At 30.8% G+C, this 18,136-nt stretch overlaps 4 protein-coding genes across 4 annotated transcripts; 1 reads left to right on the forward strand and 3 right to left on the reverse strand.

Annotated features, from left to right (window-relative positions):
- Window positions 1-40: 40 nt before the first annotated feature.
- On the reverse strand, window positions 41-2,642 carry Pgi (glucose-6-phosphate isomerase). The gene is made up of 9 exons (XM_035087125.1): window positions 2,406-2,642; window positions 2,149-2,242; window positions 1,889-2,080; window positions 1,720-1,800; window positions 1,428-1,643; window positions 1,113-1,352; window positions 508-1,036; window positions 361-427; window positions 41-280 (listed from the first exon to the last, which is right to left on the reverse strand). The coding sequence occupies exons 1-9, from the start codon at window positions 2,534-2,536 to the stop codon at window positions 157-159; spliced, it is 1,674 nt and encodes a 557-aa protein (XP_034943016.1). The 5' UTR covers window positions 2,537-2,642; the 3' UTR covers window positions 41-156.
- A 206-nt stretch (window positions 2,643-2,848) lies between these two features.
- On the forward strand, window positions 2,849-4,977 carry mRpS30 (mitochondrial ribosomal protein S30). The gene is made up of 4 exons (XM_035087120.1): window positions 2,849-3,400; window positions 3,514-4,124; window positions 4,213-4,606; window positions 4,726-4,977. Exons 1-4 carry the CDS (start codon window positions 2,943-2,945, stop codon window positions 4,940-4,942), a joined length of 1,680 nt encoding a protein of 559 aa, XP_034943011.1. The 5' UTR covers window positions 2,849-2,942; the 3' UTR covers window positions 4,943-4,977.
- A 21-nt stretch (window positions 4,978-4,998) lies between these two features.
- Window positions 4,999-7,229, reverse strand: LOC118069187 (lysosomal acid glucosylceramidase-like). The gene is made up of 5 exons (XM_035087123.1): window positions 7,030-7,229; window positions 6,644-6,959; window positions 5,641-6,421; window positions 5,231-5,505; window positions 4,999-5,129 (listed from the first exon to the last, which is right to left on the reverse strand). The coding sequence occupies exons 1-5, from the start codon at window positions 7,073-7,075 to the stop codon at window positions 5,027-5,029; spliced, it is 1,521 nt and encodes a 506-aa protein (XP_034943014.1). The 5' UTR covers window positions 7,076-7,229; the 3' UTR covers window positions 4,999-5,026.
- Window positions 7,230-7,699: 470 nt separating this feature from the next.
- LOC118069186 (lysosomal acid glucosylceramidase-like) lies at window positions 7,700-10,401 on the reverse strand. The gene is made up of 5 exons (XM_035087121.1): window positions 10,269-10,401; window positions 9,862-10,177; window positions 8,978-9,767; window positions 8,581-8,855; window positions 7,700-8,504 (listed from the first exon to the last, which is right to left on the reverse strand). The coding sequence occupies exons 1-5, from the start codon at window positions 10,306-10,308 to the stop codon at window positions 8,402-8,404; spliced, it is 1,524 nt and encodes a 507-aa protein (XP_034943012.1). The 5' UTR covers window positions 10,309-10,401; the 3' UTR covers window positions 7,700-8,401.
- Between the last annotated feature and the right edge of the window lie 7,735 nt (window positions 10,402-18,136).

The raw sequence follows: 18,136 nt of genomic DNA on the forward strand, positions 1-18,136 counted from the left end.
GATAATAAGTATGTATAAAAATTATAGATGTAACCTAAAATCTGTTATATCTGAGTAACTTTGTATTCTCCTCGTAGTTGTTACAATAATACCATTAGCTTCGTGATACATTTTAAATATTTTAAGCCGTAATTTTTAATCGTGACTAGATAAAATCTAAGCACTATGAGTCTTGATAAAGTTGATTAGACCATTGGTTGAACCATCATGACACGTTATTTTATCCTTATTGTTTAACTCTGGTTCAATTGCTTTCGCTAATTGTTTTCCGAGTTCAACACTAAAAAAAGTATTAAATATATTATTTACTAATAACAATGCTATGATTCAATATTAATTTTCCTACAAAAGAATTCTTACCCCCATTGATCAAAGGAGTTGATGTCCCAAATGATACCCTGAACAAATATTTTGTGTTCGTACATGGCTAAAAAATAATATTTATATTAATGAAGTATCAATAAGGTTGATATTTTTTTTGGAGTTTCATTAGAAGAGAGTGCTTACCAATTAAAGCACCCAAGATGAAAGGAGTAATTTTTTTTGCAAGAATACTGTTAGTAGGACGATTTCCTTCAAACATTTTATGAGGTAATAGAAGATTCACTTGGTCTGCACTAAGTCCAGCTTTTTGCAGTTCTTCTTTAGCTTGACTTTCATTTTTGCCTTTCATGAGAGCTTCGGTTTGTGCAAGGAAATTTGCTAATAATATTTTGTGATGTAAATCGCCTTGAACTTTGTTGTGAGATAAAACAGGTGCAATAAAATCTGCTGGTATCAATCTAGTGCCTTGATGAATTAACTGGTAAAATGCATGTTGACCATTAGTACCGGGTTCTCCCCAAACTATTGGTCCAGTTGAGTAATTTACGGTTGATCCTGATCGTGTAACATATTTTCCATTACTTTCCATATCTCCCTGTTGGAAATATGCAGCAAATCTATGAAGGTACTGATCATAAGGTAATAATGCATGAGTTTCTGCTTTGAAAAAGTTGTGATACCATACGCCCAGCAATGCAAGAATCACTGGAGCCTAGTAAATTAGGAAACAAAGTTATTATTATATTAAAAACTAAATCACTAATTAATTTAATAAAATTAACAGTTACATTTTTTTCTAAAGGAGCAGAACGGAAATGTTGATCCATGAAAAATGCACCACTTAATAATTTTTCAAAATTATCAAAACCGATTGACAATGAAATTGACAAGCCAATAGCTGACCACAAGGAATAGCGTCCTCCAACCCAATCCCAAAACCCGAACATATTTTTTTCGTCGATTCCAAACTCCTTCACTTTCTGATTATTGGTTGATAGAGCTACGAAATGTGATGCTACAGCAGCATCCTACAATTTTTTTCATTAATTCATTGTCAAATAGATAAGATATATTAAATCATTTTATTAAATAAATGACTTTACGTTTTTCAAATGCTCTAAAAGCCATAATTTTGCAGAGGTAGCATTTGTAATAGTCTCCTGAGTTGTAAAGGTTTTTGAAGCAATAATAAAGAGCACTGTCTCTGGATTTAATTTTTTTAAAGTTTCAGCAATATGAGTACCATCAATATTACTGACAAAATGCACTCTGGGGCCAATGTGATAAGGTTTTAGAGCTTCTGTTACCATAAGAGGACCCTGAAGTAAATTTTATTGATTATTTATGTGACTTCATGTATTACCCTTTTTTTAATGATATTTCATCATACATTACCAAGTCTGAACCACCGATTCCAATATTGACTACGTCTTCAATTGGTTTACCGGTAAATCCTTTCCATTCTTTATTAATCACCTAAGTAAATCAAATGAGTAATAGTTTGAATTGAATAACAATTATTGTAAGTTATGTTAAATGCTTCCATATTGCAGTAATAACTTACTTGATTAGTAAATTCCTTCATATGCTGTAATACAGCATTTACATCCGGCATAACGTCTTTTCCATCAACAAGGATTGGTGTGTTTTTTCTGTTACGAAGAGCAGTATGCAATACCGCACGATTTTCAGTAAAGTTGATTTTCTCTCCAGCGAACATTGCATCACGCATTTTTTCAATTTGGCGATCTTTAGCCTGAAAATTAATTAATTAAAATTTATCGAAATTTATTAATAAACTAAAATTAAATAGAATTTAATTACCAAGTTGATTAAAAAGCCCATAACTTTTTCGTCAATTCTATTTTTTGAGTAATCCAATAAAATATTTCCATCTTCTGGAGTTTCAAGTGTCAAACTGAATAAATAAAAAAAGATATTTAACCAAAATAGACATAATGTAAAAATGACAATATGTACAACCAAGTTTTAATTGTTAAAAAAAAAATTTAAGCTATTAACGTCAAGTGGATTTTTAGAGGTCATGAAGGTCAAAGACATGGAAAAATCCAAATACAGACCTAAATTTTTCAAATCGTTGTGGATCTTGTTGAAATAGATCAGCAATTTTAATTTTAGATCCAGTACTTGAAAAGTATTCTTCTAATTGTTTCCAGCTTGCTTCTTCAGTTAGTTTGACTTTTTTGTCCATTTTGATTTTTTTTTTGTTTTTCCAAAATTTTATGACACTCTCTTAAATTCAAAATTCGTGAAATACGAATGGTTTTGGAGTCAGTCACGTATTCTACTGTCCTCAGTTGCCCTTCAGAAGTTCTAACGGCGCCGAATCATTCATAAGAAATTATTTTCGATAGATTCTATTAGATGGCATCACTCTTCTATTCCTCCATATTATCGATAACATACCAACACTCGATTCCATTGAACTTTGATTTCTATTTTATCGTTCGCCGAGTACTTTTAAAATTACTAGAACAGCCATTTTTTTGAGAGGTTAGAAGAAACTCATTCTCCGGTTGAAGTGTTCAGGATTGTATTCACGTAAAATGTTGTTTATCTAGTTGTAGTTTTTAATATAAATTGATTAAAGTTATAGAATGTTGTTTATTAAAGTAAATCCACGTTTATGTGGAAAATATTTGTCAGTGACAAAATATTACTGTCGTTTTGAAAGTATTGCTGCAACAACTACGAATGAAGTAGCTCAAATCCCGGCATATCCTCCTATCGAAGATGTTACATTTGCGGCAAAATGGCAAAGAAATATAGCAAAATACCATGAAGCGGTAAAAAATATTAAAACTATAGAAGAAAAAACGATTAAAATAAACATGCCTCGTTACTGGGGATTTAAATGTATGATGATCCATGAGGACAAAGTTGTTTACAATAACTTACCTATGATACAATATATTACTCGAACACATGTCTCTGAAGAATTAAAGCTACCGTCTTATTATGACACTTTACTTTCTGAAGAAACATTAAATAGCTTAGTACAAGAAATAAAACCATCATTTGAAGATGCAGTGGCATTCGAAATGTCAAGTCGCATGTAGGTATTTTTTGGCTCATTGGAGCCAACGTCTATTGGACGTTTCAAATGGTCATGGATTATAAAAATTTAGTTATTGATAATGTTCATAATAATTCATGATATTTTTTTAGGCGTCATCAAGAGTATTCGCAAAATCATTTAGAAACCAATGGTGTTTTGGATGATTTAATTGGTGATGCAGTATCGAAACAAGTTAACAGAATCATGCTAAATTATTTAGGCTTACAATATCCACATTTATTAAGTGCACAAATCGATTATGACCCTAGAATAGAAGCTTCTTGGTTTGCAGGAGGAATTGACAAATCGCACCATACAATAAGAGCACTTAAACGTTTTAAGGATCCTCAAATACTTGAATTACCAATCGATAGAATTTTTGCGTACATAGGAAATCCAACGTTACAGTTGCGACATGAATTGCCATTAAAAGAAATTTTGCCTGTAACAGATTGTGAAAATCCAAGTCTCGAAGTTCCGGTATGTAAAATTGATCCGAGAAATTATGGTCACTATTTTGACCGCCGGCATCTAACAGCGATCCCAGGATTTTGGCCTGGAGATCGAGCTGAATTTGGTTTGATGTCTTATCACAAATGTGGATACATGCATAGAAGATTCCAATGTGGTGATTTAACGCGAGATGATCAGATAGACCTACTCAAAACTCAAGCAGTAAAAAGTAGTTGGAGCTGGCTCACATCTCAAGCTTTCAATAATGGTAAGCTAATTTTTTTATTTTATTTTAGACATAAATTTTCGAAATAATTTGGCAATATTTTATAATAATTTTTCTAATTTTTTTATAGGATTTACTACCTTCAATGAAATCACTTACCCACTAGTCAACCAACAAATCATCACCAATGGGCAAATGTGGTCCTTTGCTGTTTATCAATTGAATACAAACAAAGTATGGGGACGCAATTGCGACGACAATCCTAAGAGAAATATTTGTTGGATTACTGAGCCTATTCAGTTGTTTGAAAAAATAGAAAACAATAAACTGGTTGGAGTGAATGACGACGTTCTCAAGCATTTAATTAAATTTTACGTTAATGTTCCTGAAGAAAGAGTTGGTGTAAATTTAAAACCTTATGTAGGTGAAACAGAACAGCGGATAGCTCATATTCAAGAAGATGAGAGAAGAGTTTGGCTTGAAGATACTTATAAACGATTAGTGTCTCATAGACCTCGTCACAAGTAAGAATAACTAATTTAAATCACTGATATTTCAAAATTATAAATTTGTTTTTAAGGCTATTTAAATGGATTTATTATATGAAGTATCTACAATATTTCATGGCATATTTTCGTTTTAGATTAATGCCAGAAATGTATCACTGGGAATGGATTTATAAATTCATGTTCAAAACAAGACCTTTGGATAAAAAACGTACTCATTGGGATTATGGTTTAAATCCATTTAGAAGAAAGTTGAATGAACATTTACCTCGTTATATACCAAAAGCTCTTCGACCAGGTAAAGTTATAAGATCGCAAAGGGACAAGTACGCGAAGACTTATTATCCAGAATAAAATTTAATGCATTAATAATGTGTTAATGTTTAATAACTGTGAATAATATTCATTATGTAAGCTAATTTTATATATTTTGTAAGACTATTGTTGATAAATAATAGTCTGAATAGTACGTCTTTGAAGATTTGTTTTGATTATTCCTCGTTCTGGATCTTCAATAGCTACATCTACAGGATCATCGCTCCTATAAAAAGTATAATTTTTTAAGTTAAAAATTTAACGTTATTGGTAAAATGCAAGTAATTTTTTCTATATGATTACTGAATAATGATAACAGATACGTACGCATTGTATAGTATTATTACAACTGTATGTTCTGGGGTGACGAACGCGACAGATTTTACATCCGGTACTTGAGTGAGATCTACCCTAACTGATCCTCGTGGGAGAAATTTACTAAAGTGAGCCATTGCATAATACATTGGTTGTTTGAAAAATTCATCCAGCTGTGGATGCACAATAATTTGTGAATCTACAAAATTATTTATATAAGTTGGTCCACCTTTTCTGTTTAGTGCCAGATTCCAATCCACCCATCCGGTTACCCAATGATTCAAATCCTATGGATTACATTTATCAAGTAATTTCAAAAAATTTATTTAATTTATTATTTATTTTGAACAGATGCTCTATTTGATTTATTCATAAAATTTTTTTAGCAAGATTTAAATAAAGCTTTATAAAATTTACAGTACCTCAATAATATTCAAGATATATTTTTCCGCTCGACGCCAAGAACCTAAAATAATTCCATGAGGCTCCCAAGGGAGACTTCCTACACAGGCCTCTGTCATGAGAATAAATTTATCGGGAAATAAAGCATGAGTTCGATCGTATGCATCAATTGAAAAAAGTTGATCCGCGTACCAATGAATGCCAATGCCAGCGATATATTTATCGATTCTACTATTTCGTCTATACATTTCTTCAATAAACCAAGGTAAGCTAAATCTTTGATCATCTAGCCCTAAAATTATAGTTTCATTAGAAGTTGAATTAGCTAAAGCAGGACCGAAATTTTTAATGACCCAATCCGTAACAGAATCGGGTGTCCAACCCATGTCATTTATTTCGGAAAATGGATCAAATACATTTGTTGGTTCGTTGCCTGTTGAAACTGCCCATATAGGCAGTTGATGATTTTTATAGCTTTCCAAAAATTTAACTATATAATCAGCATATGTTTGATAATACTGTTCTCTCAATAAACCTAAAAATCCAGAATAATTATTATTCGTTTTCATCCATGGTGGTGCAGTCCAAGAAGCTGCCATGAATTTTAATTCTGGATTAATTTCAAGGGCTTTTTTCATGTACGGTATTCTATAATCAATATCTTCTCGTGCTAATGAAAAGTTTTTTAATGTCACGTCTCCTGGATAGTCATCCAAAGTGTAGGCGCGTAAGGAAAAATCTGTTCCACCAATTGGAACACGTCCTAAGTTGTAGTTACTGCCATTCTTCGAAAAATATGCTCTGAAATATTATTTATTTCATTTTATTTCAGTTCATTATTCATTCATGATTTCTTTATCAATTTCATTCAAAATATCAACTAATATTATTGACATCTTTAATATATTCTGATAAACTGTCATTATTGAATTAATTAAAATACATAATGCTTAAAATGAGCACAGCTGATGACAAAGCCAAGGTTCTTATAACAAAGAGTGTTAAGTTATTCAAAATACTGACCGTAATAATTGCTCTTGTGTTTTTTCGCTCAATTGTTTGATATTAAATCCAGCAGAATCTGTAAATGCACCTCCAAATCCTATGATACTTTGGTATTTTTCAGTAGTGTTAATATACAATTTAGTAGGGTAGTTAGTTTCATTGTCGAAAATTAATGTTTGTTCGTAAAATCTCAAACCACTTTGACTGGACGAATGAATTTTATATCGCCCTTTTGGCGGTACGTAGACATCAATTGCATCACAATATACAGCATTGCACACACAAACAATGCTGTCTGATCCATAATTACGTGGTAAACAATTTTTAGCAACAACTGAGTAGTAAAAAAAAAGTAATTATTACATAGTATAATAAACAAAATTAATTGAGACATTCATACGTACTGTGAGTGATGATATTGCAAAAAATAATAACTATTATAAATTTCATAGTAAAGTTGTTAGATTTATGAGAGTATGTCTGTCCAGGTAATAAGCAATAAAGTGTTTGAACTTTTCAATTCATAAAACTTAATTTATACTATTCAACACTTACAAGAATGTATTTTATCATTTCTACACATCTAATTATTCATATATGTCCTTCAATAGATAAATACATATTTACATTGGTAAAAAGTTTGTCTAAAGGTGAAAAGTGTTATAATATATATAATGACTGGAGTGAAGTTTAAAATAGCAGCATGAGTTATACCATTGATGACAGTGCCTCATTAATGGCACGAACATAAAGATCCTGAACTTATTCACAGCAGGTTTTATCAAATCGATAGAGGAGAATCTACTGAGTAGATGTATAATGAGTGTAAATAGTCTAGTATATCCACTCACAGTGTATGTACACAGGTCGGAGGCCCCACTTATTTTGAATGGTGGTATGGTCCATGATCATTTGCTTTAATTAAAACTCATTTATATTCAAGTGAGGCCATGCGTGTGCGTATGTTCTGTGGTTACAGATTTCTTCAAACATAGCGTGGATGAAATAAAATGAGTTGGAATTAAGCTGGCAAAAGTAATGAAATTTATTTAAAATTACAGTTTAGGTTATTGTATAAGTGTAACATAGCCACGTATGCGATAGAAAACTAATTAATATCTTAATTGTATAATTATGAAGTTTAATAATAGGATGTAATTAATAAATTCAAGCTAAAGTATAATCAAGTAAATCACTTTGATCCAAGCTACGATTAAATGTGTTATATTGTCAACGATATTTCACAGCTATCACGAAAGAGAGAACTAATGCAGTCGGTAGCATTTAATCTCCTTCCTTTTCTCTTTCCCACATTTCAACTCCACGAATGTCCTTACACCTTTGATTAATCCAGTTTTCCTACCCTTCAGCTGATCTTGCGCGGTTGAAACTATTCGTCATTGAGATCTTTCTTCACTTTTTTCCAATTTTTAACCATCTTTCTTCTCTTCTTTCATTTTTTCTATTGTATAACGACATCATCGATCGCGATAATAGTTCTCTATTGCTCCCAATTTTTCTACCGCTCTTTTAGAACAAAAAATGCAGTATTTATTTTGCTCGAGCGACTGGTACGTGAGTGCAGTTCTTGATCGCTCCTGTTTCAACCAGTCTCGAAAATTCGTTCTGATTTTACCATTGATTTATAAAGCAGATAAATTATTTAATTGGTCGATATTTTTTATTTTTAAAAAATTATCAATTAACCTTTTCAATAACGAATTGCCTCTTTCAGCTAATTTCCAGTCTGAATAGGTCATGTATATGATTTGTTTACTACTGCTTATAAATAATAGATTGAATGGAACGAGCATCGATATTGATGTTGATATTCCCCTGTCGAGGATCAACAATAGTAACATTTTTTTTTCTATCGCTTCTTAAACAAGAACATACAATGAATTATTAATGTTTCCATGATTTTTAAAATTAATTAATATTGAATTGATACTTACTTATTATAAAGTATAATTACAGTTTCATTGTTAGGTGTTGACACAGCTACTGATTTAATTTCATTTTTACCGTTAATTTCAATCCTTTTAGATCCTCTAGGAATAAATTTACTAAAATGAGCGAGTGCGTAGTGCATAGGTTGTTTGTAAAACTCGTCAGATTCAGGAACGGTAATTATTGGGGAATTCACGTAGTTATCAATCCAATTAGGACCTCCATATTTATTGAGTGCCAAGTTCCAATCGATCCAGCCAATTATCCAGTGATTTAAATTCTACAACATAGTTTTCATTTTTTATTACAACCGAGTAAATTCACAAATCAATTCAAAAACTACGTCTCTAAAATATATTCGTATACTGAAAAGTTTATTAAGGAATTTATTAGAATTCGTACTTCAATTATACTGATTATATATTTTTCTGCATCAACCCACGATCCTAAATCGACGACTTTATCTGGAGAATTTATTCCTTGGAATCCTGTACAAGCTTCAGACATGATCAGAAGTTTATCTGGATACGTTGCATGAATTCTATCGAGCTCTGAGTGACCGAGATACTCTTCATCATACCAATGTGACGTGAGACCAGAAATAAACTTGTTAATAGAGTTGTTGTATCTAAACATTGCGTCATAATACCAAATAAGCTCCAACTTAGGATGATCTCCAGTAGTAATAATTGTTTCATTGGATATCGACCGGGCTATAGAAGGTGCGAGGTTGTTTATAACCCAATTTACTACCTTGTAAGGTACCCATAACATACAATTCTGTTTGCGTGCTACAGCGGTGGTACAAATGATTGGATTGTTCCCAGTGGAGAGTGCCCAAATAGGCAATCCCTGAAGTTTATATTCGGTCAAGAATTTCACTAAATACTCAGCGTACGCCTGATAATATTCTTCTCTTAATTGATTATACCATCCACCGAAATCAACAAATGTTTTCATCCACGGTGGTGCTGTCCATGATGCTGCCATGAATTTTAATTCAGGATTCATTTCCAGGGCCTTTTTCATAAAGGATATTTTATATTCATAATCTTCTTGTGTTAATGAGAAATTTTTCAAAGAAACATCACCAGGAATATCATCCAAGCTGTAGGGTCTTGTTGAAAAGTCACTACCACCAATAGGAAGACGGCATAAATTATATTTATTACCCTCCTTATCAAATAAAGACCTGAATGAAAATTTATATGATTACATAGCACTTAGATAACTGATAATTTGTGATTGACAGTAATTATAATTGAGTTCAAGTGGTAACTACTTACTTCAGTAAATTTAACTGTGTTGCTTGACTCAATAATTTAATATTAAGTCCTGCTGAGTCAGTAAATGAACTTCCAAAACCGGAAATAGTCTGATATGTTTTCGTAGGATTCAAATACAATTTAATATCTCCTTTTGTGTCATTGTTGAAACTTCCGGTCTTAGAATCCAGTCTATAATTATCTCGGTTTGATACATAGCTTCGAAATGTTCCCTTTTCAGGCACCAGCACCGTAGCAAAATCACAATACGTCGAATTGCAGACACAGACAAAGCTATCCTTATTAAATTTACGTTGAACACATCTTTGAGCATTACCTGTAATCGAAATTGATTTGAATTATTTATGTTAATTGATTTACTCTTATTCTATTTAATCGTACTTTTAATTTTCAATCATTCAACTTACTCAATGTAAATATGCAAATCAAAAACAATAATCGACTCATTTTACTGATACTTTAATTAGCAATTTGATGTTTCATGCGTACAGAAGATTCCACTTTCATTAATATAAAAATATATTGAGGTTTTTATCGTCTTATATCGTGTAGAAATAAAAATGAAATACTGATTACAGCGTATCGATCAAAGGAGAGTGATAGTAAGCTATAATTAAATATGTTCAGTCTACTGGTTATTACTATAATCATGTATGTAAAGGCTATCACGTGAGTGATGTTATTCTTCACAGACAAATACTACTTTGCTTCCAAGATAAATCTTAAGAAAAAAATTTATCTTTCATTTGATTAGAAATAAATTCTTGTAAGATAATAACGTTCGAGTATGATATACTAGATATTTAATTAAATAACCCTACATTGAAGTGAATTGGATACCACCACTAGTGCTGATACTGCTACAGCTACTACGATGATTGTATCAAGCTAAGGCGATTTCAGATGAGTAATTGATTTAGTTTGATAAGTGCAAATGCATTAATTTGTATTAGTTTGCACAAAACTGGTTCGTTGGCAATTAAGAAACACTAATTAATTGAAAAAGTTAGCTCTATAGCTATCACTAAATATTAAATTTAATTCAATAAAAGTATATATAATCTATTTATTATAAATTAGATTTACTCATCAAATATAGATAACATAATCAAAGTGTATACAAATATTTGTGACAAGTTGCAATAAGTAAATTTATTTCTTTCATAAAAATATTCTTTTCAGTGTGTGAAAGTTAGTATAAGGTTTCTGTTTGAAAATTCAAATAAATAGAACCTTGAAAATGGAAATTTTCTCATTTCGCTATTTTATATAAATGCAATGTGCATATAAAAATGCATTAGAATTGGAAGACTGAATGTTTAGCATATATAAAAGAAGCAAATTAAGTGGTAAATATATGATAAATGTTTAAGAAAAGAATATAAAATCTAGAGTCATGGTAAAAGTACATCACCAGGAATGTTGCATTGCGGTACAATTCAGTAGGTGGTGTCGTGCTAGGCGGAAGAGAGAGGAAGAACGGATAGGATATACACAGGGTGAACCGAGGATTGTGGGTTTGGATGTCGGGTGTACGAGCATCAACGTTGCTACCGCATTTGCGTTCATCCGCATTCTTATATCCACCCAAGCATGCGTCTCACTCCAGTTCTTTCTTCAATGTAGATATTCTTTCCAAACGTTACCTTATATAGGTATATTCCCATGATTGTACACTCCGGTGTATATTATCTCGTGAAACTTTTCCCATTTCACAAGCCAATGCTGTGTATTTAAAAAAAGGTAAACCTAAGCGTTCTTAAGTTACTTCTTTTATGTAGAAATAATGTTTTGCTGTGTATAAATTTGTGAGGACAAAGTTAAAGGAGATAAACTAGCACAAGAAAAAAGTTTCATTTGATAAGAGACAGTAGTAGTTGAAATATATTTGTTTATTATCTAGACTATTTAGAATAACTAATGAATTATTGTAAATATAATTTAAAAGCAGCAGTAAATTCAAGTTGATGTAGACAAGAGATTGTGCAAAGGCAGAAATTTTATTAAAAACACTGAAGGTACTGGAAGTTGAATAGCATCAAGGGGTAGAATAAGACAAGTGTTGTTTGCATTCAAACATTGGTATTAAACATAAACGTGAAGAATCAAATTGTGAGAAGATCCAATTTTTCTTACAAACATGTTTAACAGATCAGGGTATTTTTGAATTTATTTGACATTTTCTAAAAAATTAGCTACTTTATTTCCAATGATAACCTTCATTTGAAAATGTAAAACAAAATCAAGTATCTTTTTCTTCCAACCCAGAGGAAAAGTTAATATATTTCCGAAAATCACAGCTCAAACGAGTTTTAGATACAGAAAGGAACGTGTCAGGAAATAGAAATGAATCGTCAAGAAGTGCTAGATTCAATTTTGAAGGGAATCAAGCTATGCACGTATCTTGTAAGGAAATAACTGAGTGCATGACTGGCTTTAGCAGAGATATACATGAATTCTTTTATTACATATCCTCTTTTTTCTACTCTACCATATATTCAACTACGAAGACGTCACGTGGACTCGTATCTTTTTTCCAGACCATAGAGAACCCGTCGTGGTTTCTTACTACTGAGTAGAGGTATACAGACCCTTATAAAAAGCAATTTATGGTCCCTAAGTCTTCGATATTTATCACTTGCTCAGCACGATTTCTCGCCCTTCCTTTCACTTTTACACCAAAAAATTTATTGCGTTAAACTCTCTTGTACGATTAATCGAATCTCTTATCAAAATTCTTTCGCGAATACTTTAAATAATTTCTTGCTCTAATTTTATTTTATCCCATGGTTCAATGGTTGGAAGAAAACAAGCAGCAATACAAGAAGAAGAAGAAAGTGTAGTGATAAGAGTTGTGATGTTGGATTCTGAATCGTACATTTATTACAAACATTTAATATAATCGGAGGTTTGAATTTGAATTGATGTAGTTTAGTTAAAGGAAAGCAAGCGGTATTACTCAGTTGCTCGTTCATCCTAGATATATAATAGGATCGCGTGCGTATCGATCGCATAAACGCCATAAACGTAACGTGAGAGAAGGTTATATTCAAATATAAACAGGCGAGAGGTAGAGAACTCGTCTGATGCGTTACGGTCAACAACGACAACCTCATGCTGAACATGACAAAGTGTTCCCCACAATTAGGAATAGGCGTGCGTTATACATACGTACATATATTAAGTTTGCAGAATAGTGATGTACTGAACCGATTATCATATATCCTATGCTCGCTTATTGTGGATATATTTGTTCGGATTGTTGCTCGGCTTTTTGCATGTTTTTAGGCATTTTATGTAAATACATGAATGTTCGTTTATTTATGGATGAATATGTATGGGTTTAAATAATCATTTCGATCGATAATCTGTTTTGTTTGAATGTAATTTTGTTGTCCTCTCTGTAAAAAAAATTTAACTAAAGGATTTATGGTGGAATTTAAAACAAAAATTAACATAATGATTTTAATTACTGTTTAGAAGTGATTAATTAGTATTTTTAACTGATTTTACTATGTAAACTTAGCTCGGACATTTTTAATAGACTGAAAGTAATGTCAAAAATGTATTTTCGTTCATGAAAAAGTTTTAAATTGTGTAAAAATTTATTTTTGCTTTTATAATATGAGAACTTTTGATTTTGACTTTTAAATTTGTTTCTTACGATACAAAAATGTATGTTCTAGAAACAAGTTTTGTAAAATATTTCCAATATTCCAGACTGATTTCAATCAGTGCAGCTTTCTAATTAAAAATTGACGTAAATTAAATACTATTAAAACAATCTACATAGGATCGGACGTTTAATTTCAACATTTAACATAGGTTGTATTGACAGTATTCAATTTAATGTTTAATTAGAAATTAATTTATCATTACTACCGGATATTAATTATGAGTAAATCTTAGAATATTTCTCTATGATACAATGAATACGGGTTTCTACAGCTATCGTTCTCATTACTTATAGTCACAATTTGTTTTTATATTCTTTTATAGAATGAATGCAGAGGATAATGATGCAATTCATTAATCTTTTTGAGCTTAGAGAAAAATATAAAACTCTGTTTTTTCTTTATATTATAGAAGAAGTAGTTGCTGAAAAAAATAATAATCAATATCTTCATAATCTCGACGATGAAAACTTAAGTCTTTTTTTTTTTTTAATTTTTGCCAGAAAATCTCTGAAATGACTTGGAAACTAAACGGAATGAGAACAGTTCTTGCCATTGAGTTAATTTAATTTTTTTCTCTTATACATGTATTAAATTGTTTTTTAACGTTATTAAAGCATCGTTATTACATACATTTGTCATTTGACATTCACAAAAAATAATAAACAATAAATTCACCTCTTGGATTCAACTGTTACTTAATAAAAGAAGTGTTAACTGTGAAAAATATTTTCACACAAAAATTTATTAAATATCAATCGATTGATAAAATCAAGCACTTAATATTTGATTGAATATTAAAGTTAAAAAAATTAAATTGGATATTTACACTACAAAGACTCGATAAATCATTAATTGAATGAAATTCAATCTATTAAATCCAAATAATCAACAGTTGATAGGATAATGAAATCATTGATAACAGAGCATCAATTATAATTAAAACCTCTTATTTCTAGAGATGTAATAACGATGTTCGAGCACACATAAGCAATTATATTTGATAGTAATGCAGATGGAGATGAAAAAGAGAGTATTCGAGTGAAGAGGGTTGGTGAAAAGTCATGAAATTAATTCGATAATATGTATAATGAAAAATAATAGAGATTGTAGTTAGTGCTGTATTAGAATGGCATGGATATTATAACGAAGGTAATATAGAGAAAGATGGCTGAGTAGCAGACGGCAGCATGTTGCAGCTTTACATAGCAGACAAAGTCCCGTTATTTTATTTTGCCGCAAAACTGTCTCATTTGCCCAACTGCTACTCCACTAGATTCATTTGCTTTGCTCTTATTTTGTCTTTATTTCTCCTCCATGCTTTCTCTCTTCACCTATTATACCTCTCCTATCGCGTTTTCCTTCCGCTTTCATACTGCGCGACAGCTTAAGTTTCGCGCAGTTGGCATTACAAGAGATTCGTGCCGGCAGCAAATTTTATAACCGCAGTAAATACTTACTGCCCGATTTTCAGGCCGCTGACATAGTCTCTCATATGTACAAGTTTCACTGGGTTTTTTTTTTATTTTCAAATCAACTCTCTCAGGCATTTGCGTCCAGTTCACCGAGATGTTATTTCACGCCTGAATAACATTAAATGAAGCGATTTTTGTACCAATACATATGACTGAACATTGACTGAACATGTATCCCCTTGATTCAAATATTTTTCATCAAGTATAGAATTCTCATGTGATGCTTTTTGTCATTACTTTTCAAGTAAAAAAGTTTGCTAAAGTAAATGGGGTATCCGGTTTAAAAAGGATATATCGATAATTTGAGGACAAAAGGATATTTGATTTCTTCAATATTTTTAAAGATTAAATTTTTTTCTTGTAAAATTTAGCAAAAAAATGTTTTTTTTTTGTTCATTATTTGTAAAATAAAATATTCTTTACAGTAAATTCTCTCGATAATTATGGATGAAAATGTTCTATTTCAATTTGAAAAAATATACAATTTTATTTTAATGATTTAAATCATCTGTTTCTTGTTAGATGATTAAAATAGAATTTCTTCTAGAATATTTCAAGTATCCTATTTTGTTCCAGCATTTCATTTTACCTTATTTCCTGCAAAAAAATGGCAACGAACAAAAGTCCATTTATAGGGGAATTAGTAGTTAAAAAGTTTTTTTTTTTATAAAACTTTGAAGAATGAAAGTTTGTTGGACTGAAAATAAACGTAAGGGTTATTCATCTTCTGCCCTAGCTCATCTTTTTCTTATTACTTCTTTGCACTGTTTATTTTTTATTACTGTCTTTTTAACAATTTACAACACTTCTTCATGACATGAAAAAAGTCTGTACGCATTTTGTGCAAATAACAAAGCCAAAGAAAAAATTTTCGATGAATGTAGAATTTTTTTCGTTTTACATTCTACTGATATTCACACGCAAAAGTAAGTTTGCGTCGTTGAATACAATACCATTTTCGTCTGAAGCAAGCTTGTGAACAGGGTCGATAAATAGTTGTGATATCAAAATATGAAAATTCCATTTATTTTTTTTTATTTAGAAGCATACAAATTTTATTACTTTGTCACACAATGACTCTAATAAAACTGATGCAAATATGTGGTGATAACCTTATTCCTTATCTTCATTAAATTTAAAAAAAAAAAAAAAGAAAACTAAATGATCCACTATCTTGTTAAATATTTTATTATTATTTGTTTTCAAGTGTCAAAATTATTACTTTTTTTTAGAAATATTAAAAGTCTGCAGTACTCTGGAGCAAAAACAATTCTTCTTTTCGAAAAAATTTTTTTATTGAATATAAAACAATCTTTTAGGTCGTTAAAATAATTTTTTCAACGACTTATTTTTATATTGAGAAGCTCAGAATTTGTAAAAAAAATGGCTGGGCACGTTTGAACACATTTGTGTTCTTTTCATAGATGTAAGAAAAATATTCAAACTCTTTCACGTCTGAAGATTTGACAACCAATAACACTCCGGATTCTAGACGATTCATGCTGACGTTTTCTGATGGAGACATTTGTTGGATGATGTGAGAAAGCTGCATAGTTTTTTTTTTTTTTTAGTTTGTGGCACATCAGTGACACTAACATATTTTTGTGTATTGCATTTTGCATACAAAAATGTAACAAAATTTTCATTCTTTTTCCTCACGTCTATTCTGAGTGATATATGGTGATATTTGAATGTTAGAAATTTACGAGAAATATTCATTAGTCATGACTTCAAATGGAAAGTTCCAAATTCAGCATGATTAGACTAGGATATGTTTAGCCTGATGACTGTGAGAGTACGTTCAATAGTTACTTGATTTTGGTTACGAGTGATCTTTGATGAGCTGTAGGATTCATGCACTTTAATGCAAACTGGCAAAGTTCCAACAATTTTGCTTGAGTGATATGTGTACATTTGTAGCTTTATATTTGAGATGCTAAATGTTTGACAGAAGAAACAAACATTCATCAACTTCTACACATTTTCTAACTATTTTATGTGGTATTAAAAGATTAGTTTTGATCTGTTGAATTTTCATTATTTTACTCTAAACTAGAACTAGAGAGAATAACACTATTCTATTCTCCATATTTTAAACTTGAAAATGTTATTTTATTTAAAATTTAAACCAAACATATATTTTATAGAACACTACTTCAATACACAAAAATCTACACCTCTAGGGTATTATGGACAATATTGATAAAAAAAATTGCTCACAAAACTATTTTTTCCAAGAATTTTTGATTATTAAAAATTTTTTTAACCTTACTATGAAATTTATTGATTTTTCCGGGGGTTGAAAAAATTTTTTTTCTATCAGAATTTTCTTTCATTAGCTTTTCAAATACTCTTTTTACCTCTGGAGGATTTTTCACAAGTGTTGATGAGTAAATCAACAAAATTCCCAAAGATTTTCTGACAACGTACTTAAGAAAAAATTGAAAAAGAATAAGTTTATTTGCTCAAACTATAAAATACATAATTTAAACTTTGAACAACTTTTTTAAGCACCTAAAATTCTTGAATCGTGGAGGGTTCATAAGAATCAATAATTGATATTCAACATAAAGTATTTCTATTGATTTGATTCGTATTTACTTAAATATTTAAGATAAGGGGATTATTTTAAAATGAACTTCTCCTATAGTGAAGCATAGACTATTGTAGTATTAAATTTCTTGATGATTTATGACCTCAATCTACAAGCGATATACCCACTTAGTTGAGGACGAGATGCTTATCGTCTTTGAATCTCGTTGACTTGTCGATAATTACCTATTCAAGATTGACTGCCTTTGGATCTAAGCTCTAGCGTTCACATTTCCTGAGTTGCTGGAGACTTGATAAACTACCATCTAGCAGTAGGGTAAGGTGGCAAGTCTGCATATTCAATGTTTGCTTCTCAAGAGTCAACGACAGTACAAATGCAGTGGTTTCACCTAATGCAAATACAGACGTACCTGTGACTGGTTTATTTGGTTATACGCTTTTGCGAATGTTGTTTGATGAAAATGTAGCAGTCTCCTTTTCTCTTCTCTATCTAACTGCTTCTCTTTTATTTCGTTGGACTGTTTGTATTTGTCATGTTTTTGTAGTAATTTTGTTGCTGTTTAAAACTTTTGT

This window comes from Chelonus insularis, unplaced genomic scaffold (genome assembly GCF_013357705.1).
Source record: "Chelonus insularis isolate UGA/USDA-ARS -01 unplaced genomic scaffold, ASM1335770v1 contig_406_pilon, whole genome shotgun sequence".
NCBI lineage: Eukaryota > Metazoa > Arthropoda > Insecta > Hymenoptera > Braconidae > Chelonus > Chelonus insularis.